Source organism: Lathamus discolor, chromosome 13 (genome assembly GCF_037157495.1).
Source record: "Lathamus discolor isolate bLatDis1 chromosome 13, bLatDis1.hap1, whole genome shotgun sequence".
NCBI lineage: Eukaryota > Metazoa > Chordata > Aves > Psittaciformes > Psittacidae > Lathamus > Lathamus discolor.
Genome location: NC_088896.1, coordinates 12603465 through 12617058, shown reverse-complemented (window position 1 = coordinate 12617058; position 13594 = coordinate 12603465). Strand labels below are relative to the sequence as shown.

The window sequence follows — 13594 nt, the reverse complement described above, 5'->3', positions numbered from 1 at the left end:
CCCCTCCCATAGCCCCGCCCCGAGCCGAGCCGAGCCGACGGTTACCGAAGCATCGCCCGGTCTTTTATTATGGGACCGGCGCGCGCAGCGCAGGCAGCGCCGGTGACGTTAATGCTGTTAACGGTGGCTCCAGCGTGGTAGGGGTGGAAAGGGGGTGCGGGAGGAAAGCCCCAGGCGCGGACCGCAGCCGGGGTCATGGGGCTGGAGCAGCAGCGACGGTCCTGAGGCACTTGGCAGGAGCCCCCCCCGAGCCGGGCTCCAGGCTTGGGGGGGAGAAAGGGCTGCTCCAGCCCTAGGCGCAGGGAAGCTGCTGAAGGAGCCCGGACGAGGCACGGTCCTCCCGGGCTCCTTCACAGCAGAAGGCAGGGACATGGGCGTGGAGCTGTGGGGAGCGGTGTCCTCTTCCCTCCACAGCAGCTCCCGGGACAGGGCTCCACGGCAGGGGCTGCTCCTGCCGCTCGCTGGCATTCGGGCTGGAAGGAAAGGAGCCGTGTGAGCACCCGCCATGCAGCTGCCCTGCGCCTGCCCCCTGCGGCTCTGCTCCGGGCCCCTGGACCTGCTCACCTCAGAGCCGGTGGCGCAGGCTCGCTGCCTTGGCCGGATGCGTCACTGCCCAGAAGCTGCGCTGGCGGTGCAGCCACTGGAAGGGGTTCTGGTGTCTCTGCTCCCTCCTCCGCTTTTTCACCTTCTTCACCTGTGCAGAGGCAGGAAGGCTCGGGGTCAGCACAAGGAGGCCCAAGGTTCTTCCCACCAGCCCAGCCAGGGATGGGGCCAGCACCCACCTTCCCTCTGTCAAACTCCTCATCCCACTCATCGAGGATGGTCTTCCTGCGAGCTGAGGCTGCAGACTGAATGGCATCCCAACTGACAGCCGAGACACCGCCATTCCAGGTCAAGACTGCAAGGCAGCGTTGTCAGCACAGAGCCCCAGGCCATGCTCCACGGCTCCCGCCAGCACAGGGCCAGGGTTGGAGCCCCTCACTCCAGGACCCCACCTGGGTGCAGCAGCCTGGCTCTAGCTCAGGCCCTGGCAGGGCTCAAGGCAGGGGAGCTGCGCTGCTGCTCGCCCACCCAGGCAAGAAGGGATTAATTACCTTGTTTGCCATAAGCTTTGTCCAAGGAATCCACAAGCAGCTGCTCCACCACTGTGGACTCCAGCTGGGTCATTGGTGCTGTGCCAGCCCCACGGCCATGTGCAGGCCTTTGGGCAGCAGGGCAGTGCCTGTGCCCAGCCCCAGCCTGGCTGTCCGCTGCCACTGTGGAAACAGGCAAGGTGAGCACGAGGCAGAGGCTCATCGTCCAAGGCAGATCCCGTGCCCCAAAAGACACTGTCAGGACCAACAATGTCATGAGGGTGCAGGGGACTTGGGCATACTGGGGCCTGTCCTGGGCAGGGAGGAGCTGGGGGTAAATTTTTACGCCAGCTGCCAAAGTCATTCGCACCGCAAGCATGACCCTGTGCCTGCAGCCTGGAGAGCTGGTGGCTTGTCTGCCCTAATGGCCCTTTGGAGCACTGGTGTGCAGTCTCTGGTGCTTACAGGTCTAGGCAGCTGCCTGGAAACGGGCGAGGTGCCTGAGGATTGGTGGATGGCAAAGGTCACACCAATCTATAAAAAGGGCAAGAAGGAGGACCCGGGTAATTATAGACCGGTCAGCCTTACCTCCATCCCTGGAAAGGTGATGGAACAACTTATTCTTGACTCCATCACTAGGCATATCAAGGATGAGGGGGTCATTAAGAACAGCCAACATGGTTTTATGAGGGGGAAGTCATGTATGACCAACCTTATAGCCTTCTATGAGGAAGTGACTAGGTGGAGGGATGATGGTAGAGCGGTAGATGTAGTTTTTCTTGATTTCAGTAAGGCATTTGATACTGTCTCCCACAGCATCCTCATAGATAAGCTAAAGAAGTGTGGGCTTGACGATCAAGTAGTGAGGTGGATCGAGAACTGGTTGAAAGGAAGAAGGCAGAGAGTTGTGGTCAATGGCGCAGAATCTAGCTGGAGGTCTGTGACTAGTGGAGTTCCTCAGGGGTCGGTGCTGGGACCGGTGCTGTTTAATATTTTCATCAATGACCTGGATGAGGGAACTGAGTGCACCCTCAGCAAGTTTGCTGATGACACAAAACTGGGAGGAGTGGCTGACACACCAGAGGACTGTGCTGCCATTCAGCGAGACCTGGACAGGCTGGAGAGTTGGGCGGGGAGAAACTTGATGAAATTTAACAAGGGCAAGTGTAGAGTCTTGCATCTGGGGAAGAACAACCCCATGTACCAGTACAGGTTGGGGGTTGACCTGCTGGAAAGCAGCGAAGGGGAAAGGGACCTGGGGGTCCTGGTGGATAGGAGGATGACCATGAGCCAGCAATGTGCTCTTGTGGCCAAGAAGGCAAATGGCATCTTAGGGTGCATTAGAAAGGGAGTGGTTAGTAGGTCAAGAGAGGTTCTCCTCCCCCTCTACTCAGCCTTGGTGAGGCCGCATCTGGAATATTGCGTCCAGTTCTGGGCCCCTCTGTTCAAGAAGGACAGGGAATTGCTGGAAGGAGTCCAGCGCAGAGCCACAAAGATGATGAAGGGAGTGGAACATCTCCCTTATGAGGAGAGGCTGAGGGAGCTGGGTCTCTTTAGCTTGGAGAAGAGGAGACTGAGGGGTGACCTCATCAATGTTTACAAATATGTAAAGGGTGGGTGTCAGGATGATGGAGCTAGGCTTTTTTCAGTGATATCCAGTGATAGGACAAGGGGCAATGGGTGTAAACTGGAGCATAGGAAGTTCCACGTTAACATCAGGAAGAACTTTACTGTAAGAGTGACAGAGCACTGGAACAGGTTGCCCAGGGGGGTTGTGGAGTCTCCTACACTGGAGATATTCAAGGCCCGCCTGGACAAGTTCCTGTGTGATGTACTGTAGGTTACCCTGCTCTTGCAGGGGGGTTGGACTAGATGATCTTTTTAGGTCCCTTCCAACCCTTGGGATTCTGTGATTCTGTGGTGCTGCTCATCTTCCTCCTCTTCCCCTTCTTTTCCCTCCTTGCAGCAAGGTGGGCTCCCAGTCTGGGTGGGCACGGGGGGATGACATGGGCCAGCTCTCCAGGGCCTGCGAGCCCGGCGCCTCCTCGTCACGACTGGGACCTGCTGCCTCCAGGCCCTCCAGGGGCTCAGAGGCCTTCACAGCAGGAGGACTCTCTTCTTCTTGTGTGGGATGGAGACCTCCTCTTGAGCCGCTGGAGCACCGAGGCTGCTGATTGCCTCGTGCCGCCTCTTCTTTGTGAAGGAGCCAGTGGTGACCGGTCTGAGCTCCTCCCAGCTGCAGAGAGAAAGGTGGTGTGAGGGGTGGTGATGGACCAGCACTGTCCGGGGGGGAGGCTGGGTGCCGAGGGGCTGGGCTGGCCATGGGGCAGTCCAGAGCAGGGGAGCCAGATGCCGAAATCACCCCCGAGCCAGCGCCGAGGCCAGAATCACCTCGAGGAGCCCCCCGAGGCCGCAGGTGGCCTGGCTGCGGCGCAGGAGCCGGGCAGCGATGGGCACCGCTCACCTGCACATGCCCAAAGGCAGCAGAGCCGAGCTGGGGCGGCTGCTGTTCGGTGGGAAGCTGCTGCCAGCGACTTGCGCGCGATGCCACGCGTGGTGGGCACTCCTGTGCAGCTTCCTGCCCTGCAGGGACTGGCACAAATAAAGACTTGGTGAGCTGAAGACAAGAGGATTCCGTCAGCCAAGAGGGGAAAGTCAAGAAGGGAGCCCAGGGAAAGGGGGCCTGCACGGGGGGAGGGAAGCGGGGTGGTGGAAGAGGAATCAGAAGTGCTTTTAGGTAGGAGCACAAAGGAAAAAAGGAAGCAAGGAAGTTTCAAGACCAGAAGCCCCGGGGCCCGGTGCTGAGTCCCGGCTGCACCGCTGTGCCCAGAGGGCAGCTCTGAGCCCTCCTGCTCCCGCTCGCCCCAGCGAGGGCTGGCGAGGCTGCCCTGTGTCCTCAGCAAGACAGGAGCCATCTCTCCTGCGTCACTCATGTGAACAGCAGCAGCTCTGCCCCCCCTCCGCAGCCTGGGCTGGGGCTCTCTCCACCCTCTCTGGCCAGGCACGATCCCCAGCCCCGGCTCTGCACTTGCTGCCATCACAAGCCCGCTTCTGAAGACACAAGGCACCTGCTGAAGGCCCCGGCAGAAGCTCAGGCTCACCTTTCTGGCAGAGAGCGCCAGCTTCTTGGCCGGTGGTGGTGATGTGCCGCTGCTCTGCCCCACAGCGGCGCTGGCCGACCAGGGGCATTTCGCCTTCCTGCGCCTGGTGGCTGTGGGGGCGGCCGGCGCGGCACTGGGGACGTCGGTGCCACGGTCCGTCTCCCGAGAGGTGCTGGAGCTGCTGGTTCTGCTCCCGGCCTCCTGGGAAACTGTGACCAGCTTCCCCACTGCAGCATGCGCTGGGCTGGCAGCACTGCTGCTTCCCGAGTCCTCCTCCGAGTCACGGGCTCTATGCGCAGTGCTCCCGGGCTGCTGGGTGAGGCCCAGCAGCACTGGGGATGTGGCCCGGGCAGGCGGCATCCTTTCCTCCCAGGAGCTCTGCTGGGGATGATCTGCTTCAGCTGAGCGTGCTCCGCTGGTGGTGCTGGAGCCCAGGGATGACGCGGACCTGGGAGGCTCTGGGCTCTGGGCTGCGGCACGGGGCAGCGCTGTGCCCACACAGGTGGCTTTGAAGGGCGCCCCGCTTGGCAGCGATGTAGCGGGCAGCTTCTCTGGGGCGGGGCCGTTCCGCAGCTCTGGTCCCGTACTCAATGTGCTGCGGTCCACGGGCACCCCGACCTCCGGCACTGGCCCCCTCCTCTCTGGCCACACGCTGCGTCCCTGGACAAAGAGAGAGGGAGAAGTTCAGGGCGGAGAGAATTCAAGGAGCCAGGGGCACAAAGTGATCCTGCCCTCGGGGCCACGCAGGCACCCACGACCCAGCAGGATCCCTCCTGCAAAGAGCCTGCTCCCTGCCCGGCTGCAGCAGAGCGGCCCGAGGGACAGCACCTCCCAGCTCCTGTGAGCACTGCCCAAGAGCAGCCTCCAGGACTCACCAGTGATGGCAACAGGGGCCTGTGGCTCACAGTTTTCTTGGCCTCTTTGGAGACGGTGCCCTCGGAGCCAGTCAGCCTGGGGACAGCTCTGGCAATGGGCCTGTCCAAGCTCTTCTCTGGGCCGGAGAGCCTGGAAGACAAGGGCACGGGTTAACTGCGACTGTTTGACCAAATGAACCGCTCTCGATCAGAGAGCTGCAGGCGCTCCCACCTCACGTAGAACAGCAGGTAGGCCTCCTGGTTGAGGACCACGTCGACACTGGTGCAGCAGACCATACTGTCATTCATGTGATACCATTGCCCGTTGCTCGCCTGCAGAAGGAGAAAAGAGAATGGGGTTGGGCTGTGTCCAGGGCCTCTCCTGGCCCGAAGACCAGACTGGAGCACAGCCTGTACCCCGCATCCCTCCAGTGCTCACCACCGTGCACATCTGCTGGGCATCCTCCTTCCCGCACCCTGCAGGGACCCAGCAGCTCCCACCCCAGAGTGCCCCGGGCTCACCTTCACATAGCAGTAGTAGTGCCCCGTGTGGCAGCTGTACCCAGAGTGCACCAGCACTGCATACAGCCCATACATTACAGGATCCCCCTTGTCCTCTGACATGTACGGGCGGATGTCGAGGAACTCGGGGTACGGCACAGCCTGCAGAGGAAGAGAGGATGCCTCGGGAGCCTGCACAGCAGGCGGGTTTCTTGCTAGAGCAGGAGCAGCTCAGCTGTCCTGCGTGTCCATCTCCTGAGGGAGCAGGAGCTGCCCTCCCCAGGCAGAGGTCACCGTGAGGAAGGTGCCAGCACGAGCTGCTGGCGCGAGGCTGGCCAAGAGCGGCAGGACCTCCTCCCACCCTGCTGCTCCGGCAAGAAGACAGCCCGAGCTCTGCACTGCCGAGCGCTCACCTTGGTGATTTTCTGTCCACCACAGAAGAACCTCTTCAGTGACAGCGTGAGAACGTTGGAGGCTCGGTGGATGCTGAAGCGTTTTGTTGCCGAGACTCTGTTGTTGCATCTGCGCAGGAAGAGCTGTGTCATTCAAGCTGTTCCACCACCCAGATGATTGCCAGCTCTGGCCAAGTGGCAAACGCCATGGGAAATGACCCCGCAGGCACCAGGCACCTGCTCACGGCCACATCTGCTGGCCCAGGTCCCTGCCCACAGCCCCACACGCACCCTGCGCACAGGTAGGGGTTCTCCCCACCCAGCAGGTCTGGCTTCACAAACAGCTCCAGCGCCTTGCGTAGGTCTTTGGCTTGCTGCAAGGACGGAGGAGAGGTGAGCGCACGGCTGGCCCGGCCAGGCCACAGCCCCGCTCCCTGCCGCAATGCCGGCCCCAGGAGAGCAGGAGCACCGCGTCCCCAGCCCGCTGCAGTACCCAGATCTCCAGTGGCAGGTCCAGGAAAGGGTCGTACGTGTCCGAGACGCTCTTGCACGCCAAACACTCCACTGCAAAGGGAAGAGCAATGAGCACACCCTGGCACACCAACCTGCACCCGTCGCCACCCAGCACAGTGCAGGAACTGCCTCCCCCTCTCCGGGCTCGAGCTCTGGGACGGGAGCACCAGGAGGCACAGAGGAAGGCTGCCAATTCCACTGCGTGCTGGCACAGCAAGTGTTGCCAGGGGGTCCATTTCCTGGTGGCGATGAGCTGGGCATCCACGGCCGACAGCTCTTGCCGTCGCCACAACCGGGCTCCTGACCCACAGGTCCCAGGGGACTGACCGACTGCAGCTCCGGATCACGTCCATGTGCTCAGTGATTTTCCCAAAGCATTTTAACTACAGGGCTCCCGGCAAAGCAACAGCCCCGAGTGACTGCAGGCCTGGGGCCTGGCACCGAGCACTCACCACGGGATCGCAGGTAGCCGCCAAAGATCCGGTGGACCAGTGTCGTTGCCTGGGTCTCGCAATCCAACCTAGAGACAGCAGCACCGGCTCTCACACCGTCCCTGCACCACGGCCACCCCGCGGCCGCCACGGTGTCCTCAGCACAAACTCCTGGCTGGAGCTCAGGGCTGGGCGCTGCAGGGGCAACGCAGCTTCCCGGGGCAAGGGCCCAGGAACGCAAGTGCCGCCTGGGGAACACGCTGACCCCACAGCGAGAGGACAGCGGAGAAGAGCAGGGACAGCCCATCAGAGAGAGGCCCCACGTACCTGGTGCAGCCACTCAGGCAGGACTGCTGCATGGCGTCGATGGTGTAACGCAGGAATTCATGCGCGTCCTCCTGCTGACCGAAGCGCATGCGCCCAGCGATCTCTGCAGGAGAGGGAGCAATCAGCCCCGGCACGTGCTGCGAGACACAGACCCCACCTCCCGCGGTGGCCCCAGCGGTTGAGCCCCCTCAAACCAAAGCGGACGGCAGAGTCCTGTCCGCTACGGGGGAACCCCACACACAGCCCATGAGGTCACCAGGTCCCCGCAGGCTCCATGAGCTCTGCTGGCCTCTTCTCAAAGGTTCTGCTCACACACTACTCCCTGCTCTCCAGCACGGCTATGGGGGGGGGCGGGTGGGGAGCACAGTGGAGTCATTCCTACCCTTGAGGTCTTGGACAAAGGCCGTTGGCTCTATCACGCTCCCACTGTTCGCAAAAGCCTGAGCCACGTGATTCTGCATGATACAGATCATGCAGAAGCTGCCTTGGTCACCTGTGGCAGAGGAGAAGATGACAGGAGGTTGGGGACAAACGCAGGAGAGGTCAGAGCAGTACAGGAGATGGGGCAGGAGATGGGAGATGCGATAGTACAGGTCGGAGCGATGCCTATCACATTGCCTTTCTAAGCCACGCATCAACAGCATCTGCTGCCTGCACGCAGCCTTCCGCCCTCACGCAGGCTGGGGCTGTTTGGGACGTCCAGCTCAGTCCCCACGAAGCCAGCAGATCCCGCTGGAGCCATCTTAGCCCTGGCTACACCCACCATGGACACAAGGGTCCCCAGACGCAAGGATGCAAAGCTCAGGGATGCAGCTATGGCCGGGAAAAGGGAGCCGTACACAGGAACAGCACCTCCGTGGGGAAGTGGCAGGAGGGAGCAGAGAAGGTTCCTCCTGACACCCCCATGGCCCTTGCCAGAGCCACGTGTGCTGAGATACTGAGCCCAGCACGGGGCGCAGGGACCTGCCAGCACAGCCGCCCGCCGAGCCAGGCCCCACTACTCACTGGTGCAGCGGTGCTCCTTGGAAAGCAGGTAGTTAGCGAGCGGCGGGGTGTACGTGAGGCACTGCACGGTGGAGTTCAGGAAACATGTGTTCCCGAGGTTACGCAGTCCCGCGCCGATCGGGTGCACCCGCTGCCACTGCATGGACAGGCGCTCCACGGGGAACAGCACCACCTGGGGCGCAGGGATCCCGTCCCCTGGGCCCACTGGGGCGTCGCTGCTCTCTGTGGGATGAGGAATGGTGGGTGAGCTGCGCAGTGCGGGCTGCGCTTGTGCCCACTGAGTCCCCGGCACTTACCCTGCTTGACCTGCTGCTCCTCCTCGGGGCCGCACTGGGGTCCGGCAGCCTTGGCTGGGGAGCTCATGCGCCCTAAGGTGCTGCAGATCTTCTGCAGCTGCTGGAAGAAGCTCCAGGGGGCGAGTTCACTCTCGGCCTTCTGCGGCAGCACCTTCTTGACAGCCCGAGCCAGCAGATCGGCCACCTTCCCTCTCCTGCTCATCTCCCGCCGGGCCCGCTTCATTATCTTCCGCAGCTTCTCCATGACCGGCATGGTGAGGCCTGGCGCTCTCGGCTGCAGGGAGAGGCGGGCAGTTGAGTGGGGGACACTGGGCCGCTCTGTTCCCACCGCAGGACCGCGTGTTGCTGGCACAACAGCACACGGCCTGGGCCGGCCCTGCCACCGCCGCGGGCACCGGCCCGACACCGGCAGGGCCCTGACCGGCATTCCCCGCCTGGGCCCCCCCCCCACCGCGCGCCAGACGCAGGTGTCCCGAGGAGCAGGGGCCGCTGTTCCCGCACCCAATGAACGGCGCCCAACCCTCGGGGCCTGCCCCGTCAGCCGCTTGCAGGGCTCGAAGCCCGCTCCTCCGCGTCCGTCCAACCAGCCGCCTGGAGCCGACGGCTCCGCCCGATCAGCCGCGTGCTGAAGCCGTGGAAGGAAGCTCACGCTCCGCCTCCTCGGCCCGCCCAGCTCCGGGCGAGAGGACTGAGCCGAGGGTGCGGCTGCGGCGCTTATATAGTGCCGGGGGCAGCGCTGCGGCAGGGGCTTTGTGACGTGCCTACCGCGGCCCCGGGCAGCGCCCGGCGGGGACACGCCCTCCCCCCCAGCCCCCCAGGAGCGGCGGCGGGGCCCGGCGGGGGCACGAGCATCGGCAGGGTCACAATGAGAGCACAGAGCCGGCGGCAGAACAAGTGGCGATATTAAACTCGGACAAACTACCAGCAGCAATGGCACGTGTGATACAGCCATACAGCGCGCGGGCGGGACGAGGGGCCCTGGAGGTGGGGGTTTTCTTTTCGTTTTAATGTTTCTCTTCAATACGTTGAACTTGCCCGGACTGCTCCAGTACGACACCTTAGACCTGACAGGGATGCTCAGCATGAAAGCACCTCCCAGGGCTGCGGTGGGTGCACGTGACGGAGCTGTCTCAGACGGGCAGCCCCATGGCACATGTCAGCACCGCTGCAACACGGGAATGGCTCAGAGAAAGCAGGACCCGAGGTGCGACGGGGGGGTTAAACAGAGGAGGAAGGGGATTCCATAGGGATGCTGCAGAGGGACTCTTTGTCAGGGACTGTAGTGACAGGACAAGGGGTAACGGGTTAAAACTTACACAGGGGAAGTTTAGATTGGATCTAAGGAGGAAATTCTTTCCTGTTAGGGTGGTGAGGCACTGGAATGGGTTGCCCAAGGAAGCTGGGAATGCTCCATCCCTGGCAGTGTTCAAGGCCAGGCTGGATGAAGCCTTGGGTGGGATGCTTTAGTGTGAGGTGTCCCTGCCCATGGCAGGGGGGTTGGAACTGGATGATCTTGAGGTCCTTTCCAACCCGAACTATTCTATGATTCCTGCGGCCGCACACCAGTGGGCTGGGTACTTGCACCTTATCTCACACAGAATCACACAGAATCACACAGAATCCCAAGGGTTGGAAGGGACCTAAAAAGATCATCTAGTCCAACCCCCCTGCAAGAGCAGGGTAACCTACAGTACATCACACAGGAACTTGTCCAGGCGGGCCTCACACAGTAACCTCCCTGCTGCCAAGCACAATCACTTCTAGGGTAGAACAACAAAGTGCAATGCACAACTGTCACAGACAGGAAAGCAGCCCATGAACCCTCGGCATTGCCCCCAGCAGCAGCCAGGTGCCTGCAGCTCATGGGGAGAACGGGCACCAGCACAGTGGCCAGCATGGACACCTCGGTTTGAGATCACGCCCAGACAGACTCCAGCCTCCTCAGCAAAGCCCTTGCTGGAGGAAAACGCACCTGCCCATCCACAGGAACCTGCCTCAGAGGCCTGCAGCAGGGGCATGAGCACAGCAGCACTGACCCCGCAGGCGGCTCACGCGCAGCAGCAGCAGCAGCAGCAGCAGCAGCGGCCCAGAGCCAGGGCAGGATGAGGCTGGCCCCAGTCAGAGCCGAGCAGGACCCAGGAGCCCACCCTGTGCGCTCGCCCCAGGCACCAGGAGCTGCTTCTCTCCCAGCGCTTCCTCCACCACCCCCGCTGCGGGAGCGGGGCCCGCTGGCCCTAACCCAGAGCTGAGCGCTACCGCATCACCAACACATCTTTATTGCCGGCCGCGGCCGCCCCGGCCCCGCGAGGCGCCAACCCCCGTGCGCGGCACGGGCAGGGCCGGTGAAAGTTAACGTTAACGGTGCCTCCAACGTGGAGAGGAGGGAAAGGGGGGGTAGGAGGGGGAAGGGCAGCCCCAGGCGCGGACCGCAGCCGGGGTCATGGGGCTGGAGCAGCAGCGACGGTCCTGAGGCACTTGGCAGGAGCCCCCCCCGAGCCGGGCTCCAGGCTTGGGGGGGAGAAAGGGCTGCTCCAGCCCTAGGCGCAGGGAAGCTGCTGAAGGAGCCCGGACGAGGCACGGTCCTCCCGGGCTCCTTCACAGCAGAAGGCAGGGACATGGGCGTGGAGCTGTGGGGAGCGGTGTCCTCTTCCCTCCACAGCAGCTCCCGGGACAGGCCTCCATGGCAGGGGCTGCTCCTGCCGCTCGCTGGCATTCGGGCTGGAAGGAAAGGAGCCGTGTGAGCACCCGCCATGCAGCTGCCCTGCGCCTGCCCCCTGCGGCTCTGCTCCGGGCCCCTGGACCTGCTCACCTCAGAGCCGGTGGCGCAGGCTCGCTGCCTTGGCCGGATGCGTCACTGCCCAGAAGCTGCGCTGGCGGTGCAGCCACTGGAAGGGGTTCTGGTGTCTCTGCTCCCTCCTCCGCTTTTTCACCTTCTTCACCTGTGCAGAGGCAGGAAGGCTCGGGGTCAGCACAAGGAGGCCCAAGGTTCTTCCCACCAGCCCAGCCAGGGATGGGGCCAGCACCCACCTTCCCTCTGTCAAACTCCTCATCCCACTCATCGAGGATGGTCTTCCTGCGAGCTGAGGCTGCAGACTGAATGGCATCCCAACTGACAGCCGAGACACCGCCATTCCAGGTCAAGACTGCAAGGCAGCGTTGTCAGCACAGAGCCCCAGGCCATGCTCCACGGCTCCCGCCAGCACAGGGCCAGGGTTGGAGCCCCTCACTCCAGGACCCCACCTGGGTGCAGCAGCCTGGCTCTAGCTCAGGCCCTGGCAGGGCTCAAGGCAGGGGAGCTGCGCTGCTGCTCGCCCACCCAGGCAAGAAGGGATTAATTACCTTGTTTGCCATAAGCTTTGTCCAAGGAATCCACAAGCAGCTGCTCCACCACTGTGGACTCCAGCTGGGTCATTGGTGCTGTGCCAGCCCCACGGCCATGTGCAGGCCTTTGGGCAGCAGGGCAGTGCCTGTGCCCAGCCCCAGCCTGGCTGTCCGCTGCCACTGTGGAAACAGGCAAGGTGAGCACGAGGCAGAGGCTCATCGTCCAAGGCAGATCCCGTGCCCCAAAAGACACTGTCAGGACCAACAATGTCATGAGGGTGCAGGGGACTTGGGCATACTGGGGCCTGTCCTGGGCAGGGAGGAGCTGGGGGTAAATTTTTACGCCAGCTGCCAAAGTCATTCGCACCGCAAGCATGACCCTGTGCCTGCAGCCTGGAGAGCTGGTGGCTTGTCTGCCCTAATGGCCCTTTGGAGCACTGGTGTGCAGTCTCTGGTGCTTACAGGTCTAGGCAGCTGCCTGGAAACGGGCGAGGTGCCTGAGGATTGGCGGATGGCAAAGGTCACACCAATCTATAAAAAGGGCAAGAAGGAGGACCCGGGTAATTATAGACCGGTCAGCCTTACCTCCATCCCTGGAAAGGTGATGGAACAACTTATTCTTGACTCCATCACTAGGCATATCAAGGATGAGGGGGTCATTAAGAACAGCCAACATGGTTTTATGAGGGGGAAGTCATGTATGACCAACCTTATAGCCTTCTATGAGGAAGTGACTAGGTGGAGGGATGATGGTAGAGCGGTAGATGTAGTTTTTCTTGATTTCAGTAAGGCATTTGATACTGTCTCCCACAGCATCCTCATAGATAAGCTAAAGAAGTGTGGGCTTGACGATCAAGTAGTGAGGTGGATCGAGAACTGGTTGAAAGGAAGAAGGCAGAGAGTTGTGGTCAATGGCGCAGAATCTAGCTGGAGGTCTGTGACTAGTGGAGTTCCTCAGGGGTCGGTGCTGGGACCGGTGCTGTTTAATATTTTCATCAATGACCTGGATGAGGGAACTGAGTGCACCCTCAGCAAGTTTGCTGATGACACAAAACTGGGAGGAGTGGCTGACACACCAGAGGACTGTGCTGCCATTCAGCGAGACCTGGACAGGCTGGAGAGTTGGGCGGGGAGAAACTTGATGAAATTTAACAAGGGCAAGTGTAGAGTCTTGCATCTGGGGAAGAACAACCCCATGTACCAGTACAGGTTGGGGGTTGACCTGCTGGAAAGCAGCGAAGGGGAAAGGGACCTGGGGGTCCTGGTGGATAGGAGGATGACCATGAGCCAGCAATGTGCTCTTGTGGCCAAGAAGGCAAATGGCATCTTAGGGTGCATTAGAAAGGGAGTGGTTAGTAGGTCAAGAGAGGTTCTCCTCCCCCTCTACTCAGCCTTGGTGAGGCCGCATCTGGAATATTGCGTCCAGTTCTGGGCCCCTCTGTTCAAGAAGGACAGGGAATTGCTGGAAGGAGTCCAGCGCAGAGCCACAAAGATGATGAAGGGAGTGGAACATCTCCCTTATGAGGAGAGGCTGAGGGAGCTGGGTCTCTTTAGCTTGGAGAAGAGGAGACTGAGGGGTGACCTCATCAATGTTTACAAATATGTAAAGGGTGGGTGTCAGGATGATGGAGCTAGGCTTTTTTCAGTGATATCCAGTGATAGGACAAGGGGCAATGGGTGTAAACTGGAGCATAGGAAGTTCCACGTTAACATCAGGAAGAACTTCTTTACTGTAAGAGTGACAGAGCACTGGAACAGGTTGCCCAGGGGGGTTGTGGAG

General features: G+C 61.5%; 2 protein-coding genes across 2 annotated transcripts; both read right to left on the bottom strand.

The window, feature by feature from the left end:
- Positions 1-60: 60 nt before the first annotated feature.
- LOC136021627 (ubiquitin carboxyl-terminal hydrolase 36-like) lies at positions 61-8749 on the bottom strand. The gene is made up of 19 exons (XM_065694052.1): positions 8494-8749; positions 8198-8419; positions 7575-7685; positions 7193-7295; positions 6887-6954; positions 6415-6485; positions 6213-6295; positions 5943-6051; positions 5551-5691; positions 5261-5361; positions 5050-5179; positions 4175-4834; positions 3538-3665; positions 3213-3309; positions 1539-1607; positions 1095-1401; positions 783-898; positions 565-694; positions 61-473 (listed from the first exon to the last, which is right to left on the bottom strand). Exons 1-18 carry the CDS (start codon positions 8744-8746, stop codon positions 566-568), a joined length of 2898 nt encoding a protein of 965 aa, XP_065550124.1. The 5' UTR covers positions 8747-8749; the 3' UTR covers positions 61-473; position 565.
- Positions 8750-10753: 2004 nt separating this feature from the next.
- Positions 10754-12175, bottom strand: LOC136021626 (ubiquitin carboxyl-terminal hydrolase 36-like). The gene is made up of 4 exons (XM_065694051.1): positions 11833-12175; positions 11521-11636; positions 11303-11432; positions 10754-11211 (listed from the first exon to the last, which is right to left on the bottom strand). The coding sequence occupies exons 1-3, from the start codon at positions 12173-12175 to the stop codon at positions 11304-11306; spliced, it is 588 nt and encodes a 195-aa protein (XP_065550123.1). The 3' UTR covers positions 10754-11211; position 11303.
- Between the last annotated feature and the right edge of the window lie 1419 nt (positions 12176-13594).

What these genes read in the sequence shown, in the direction of transcription:
- LOC136021626 (XM_065694051.1), bottom strand. Translation starts at nt 12,175, where the DNA reads ATGACTTTGGCAGCTGGCGTAAAAATTTACCCCCAGCTCCTCCCTGCC. An exon ending in CAAAGCTTATGGCAAACAAG is followed by an intron (nt 11,637 to 11,832) that starts GTAATTAATCCC and finishes GCTGCCTTGCAG; the next exon opens with TCTTGACCTGGAATGGCGGT. An exon ending in AGGAGTTTGACAGAGGGAAG is followed by an intron (nt 11,433 to 11,520) that starts GTGGGTGCTGGC and finishes GCCTCTGCACAG; the next exon opens with GTGAAGAAGGTGAAAAAGCG.
- LOC136021627 (XM_065694052.1), bottom strand. Translation starts at nt 8,746, where the DNA reads ATGCCGGTCATGGAGAAGCTGCGGAAGATAATGAAGCGGGCCCGGCGG. An exon ending in ACTACTACTGCTATGTGAAG is followed by an intron (nt 5,362 to 5,550) that starts GTGAGCCCGGGG and finishes CTCCTTCTGCAG; the next exon opens with GCGAGCAACGGGCAATGGTA. An exon ending in CTGCCTTTGGGCATGTGCAG is followed by an intron (nt 3,310 to 3,537) that starts GTGAGCGGTGCC and finishes TTCTCTCTGCAG; the next exon opens with CTGGGAGGAGCTCAGACCGG.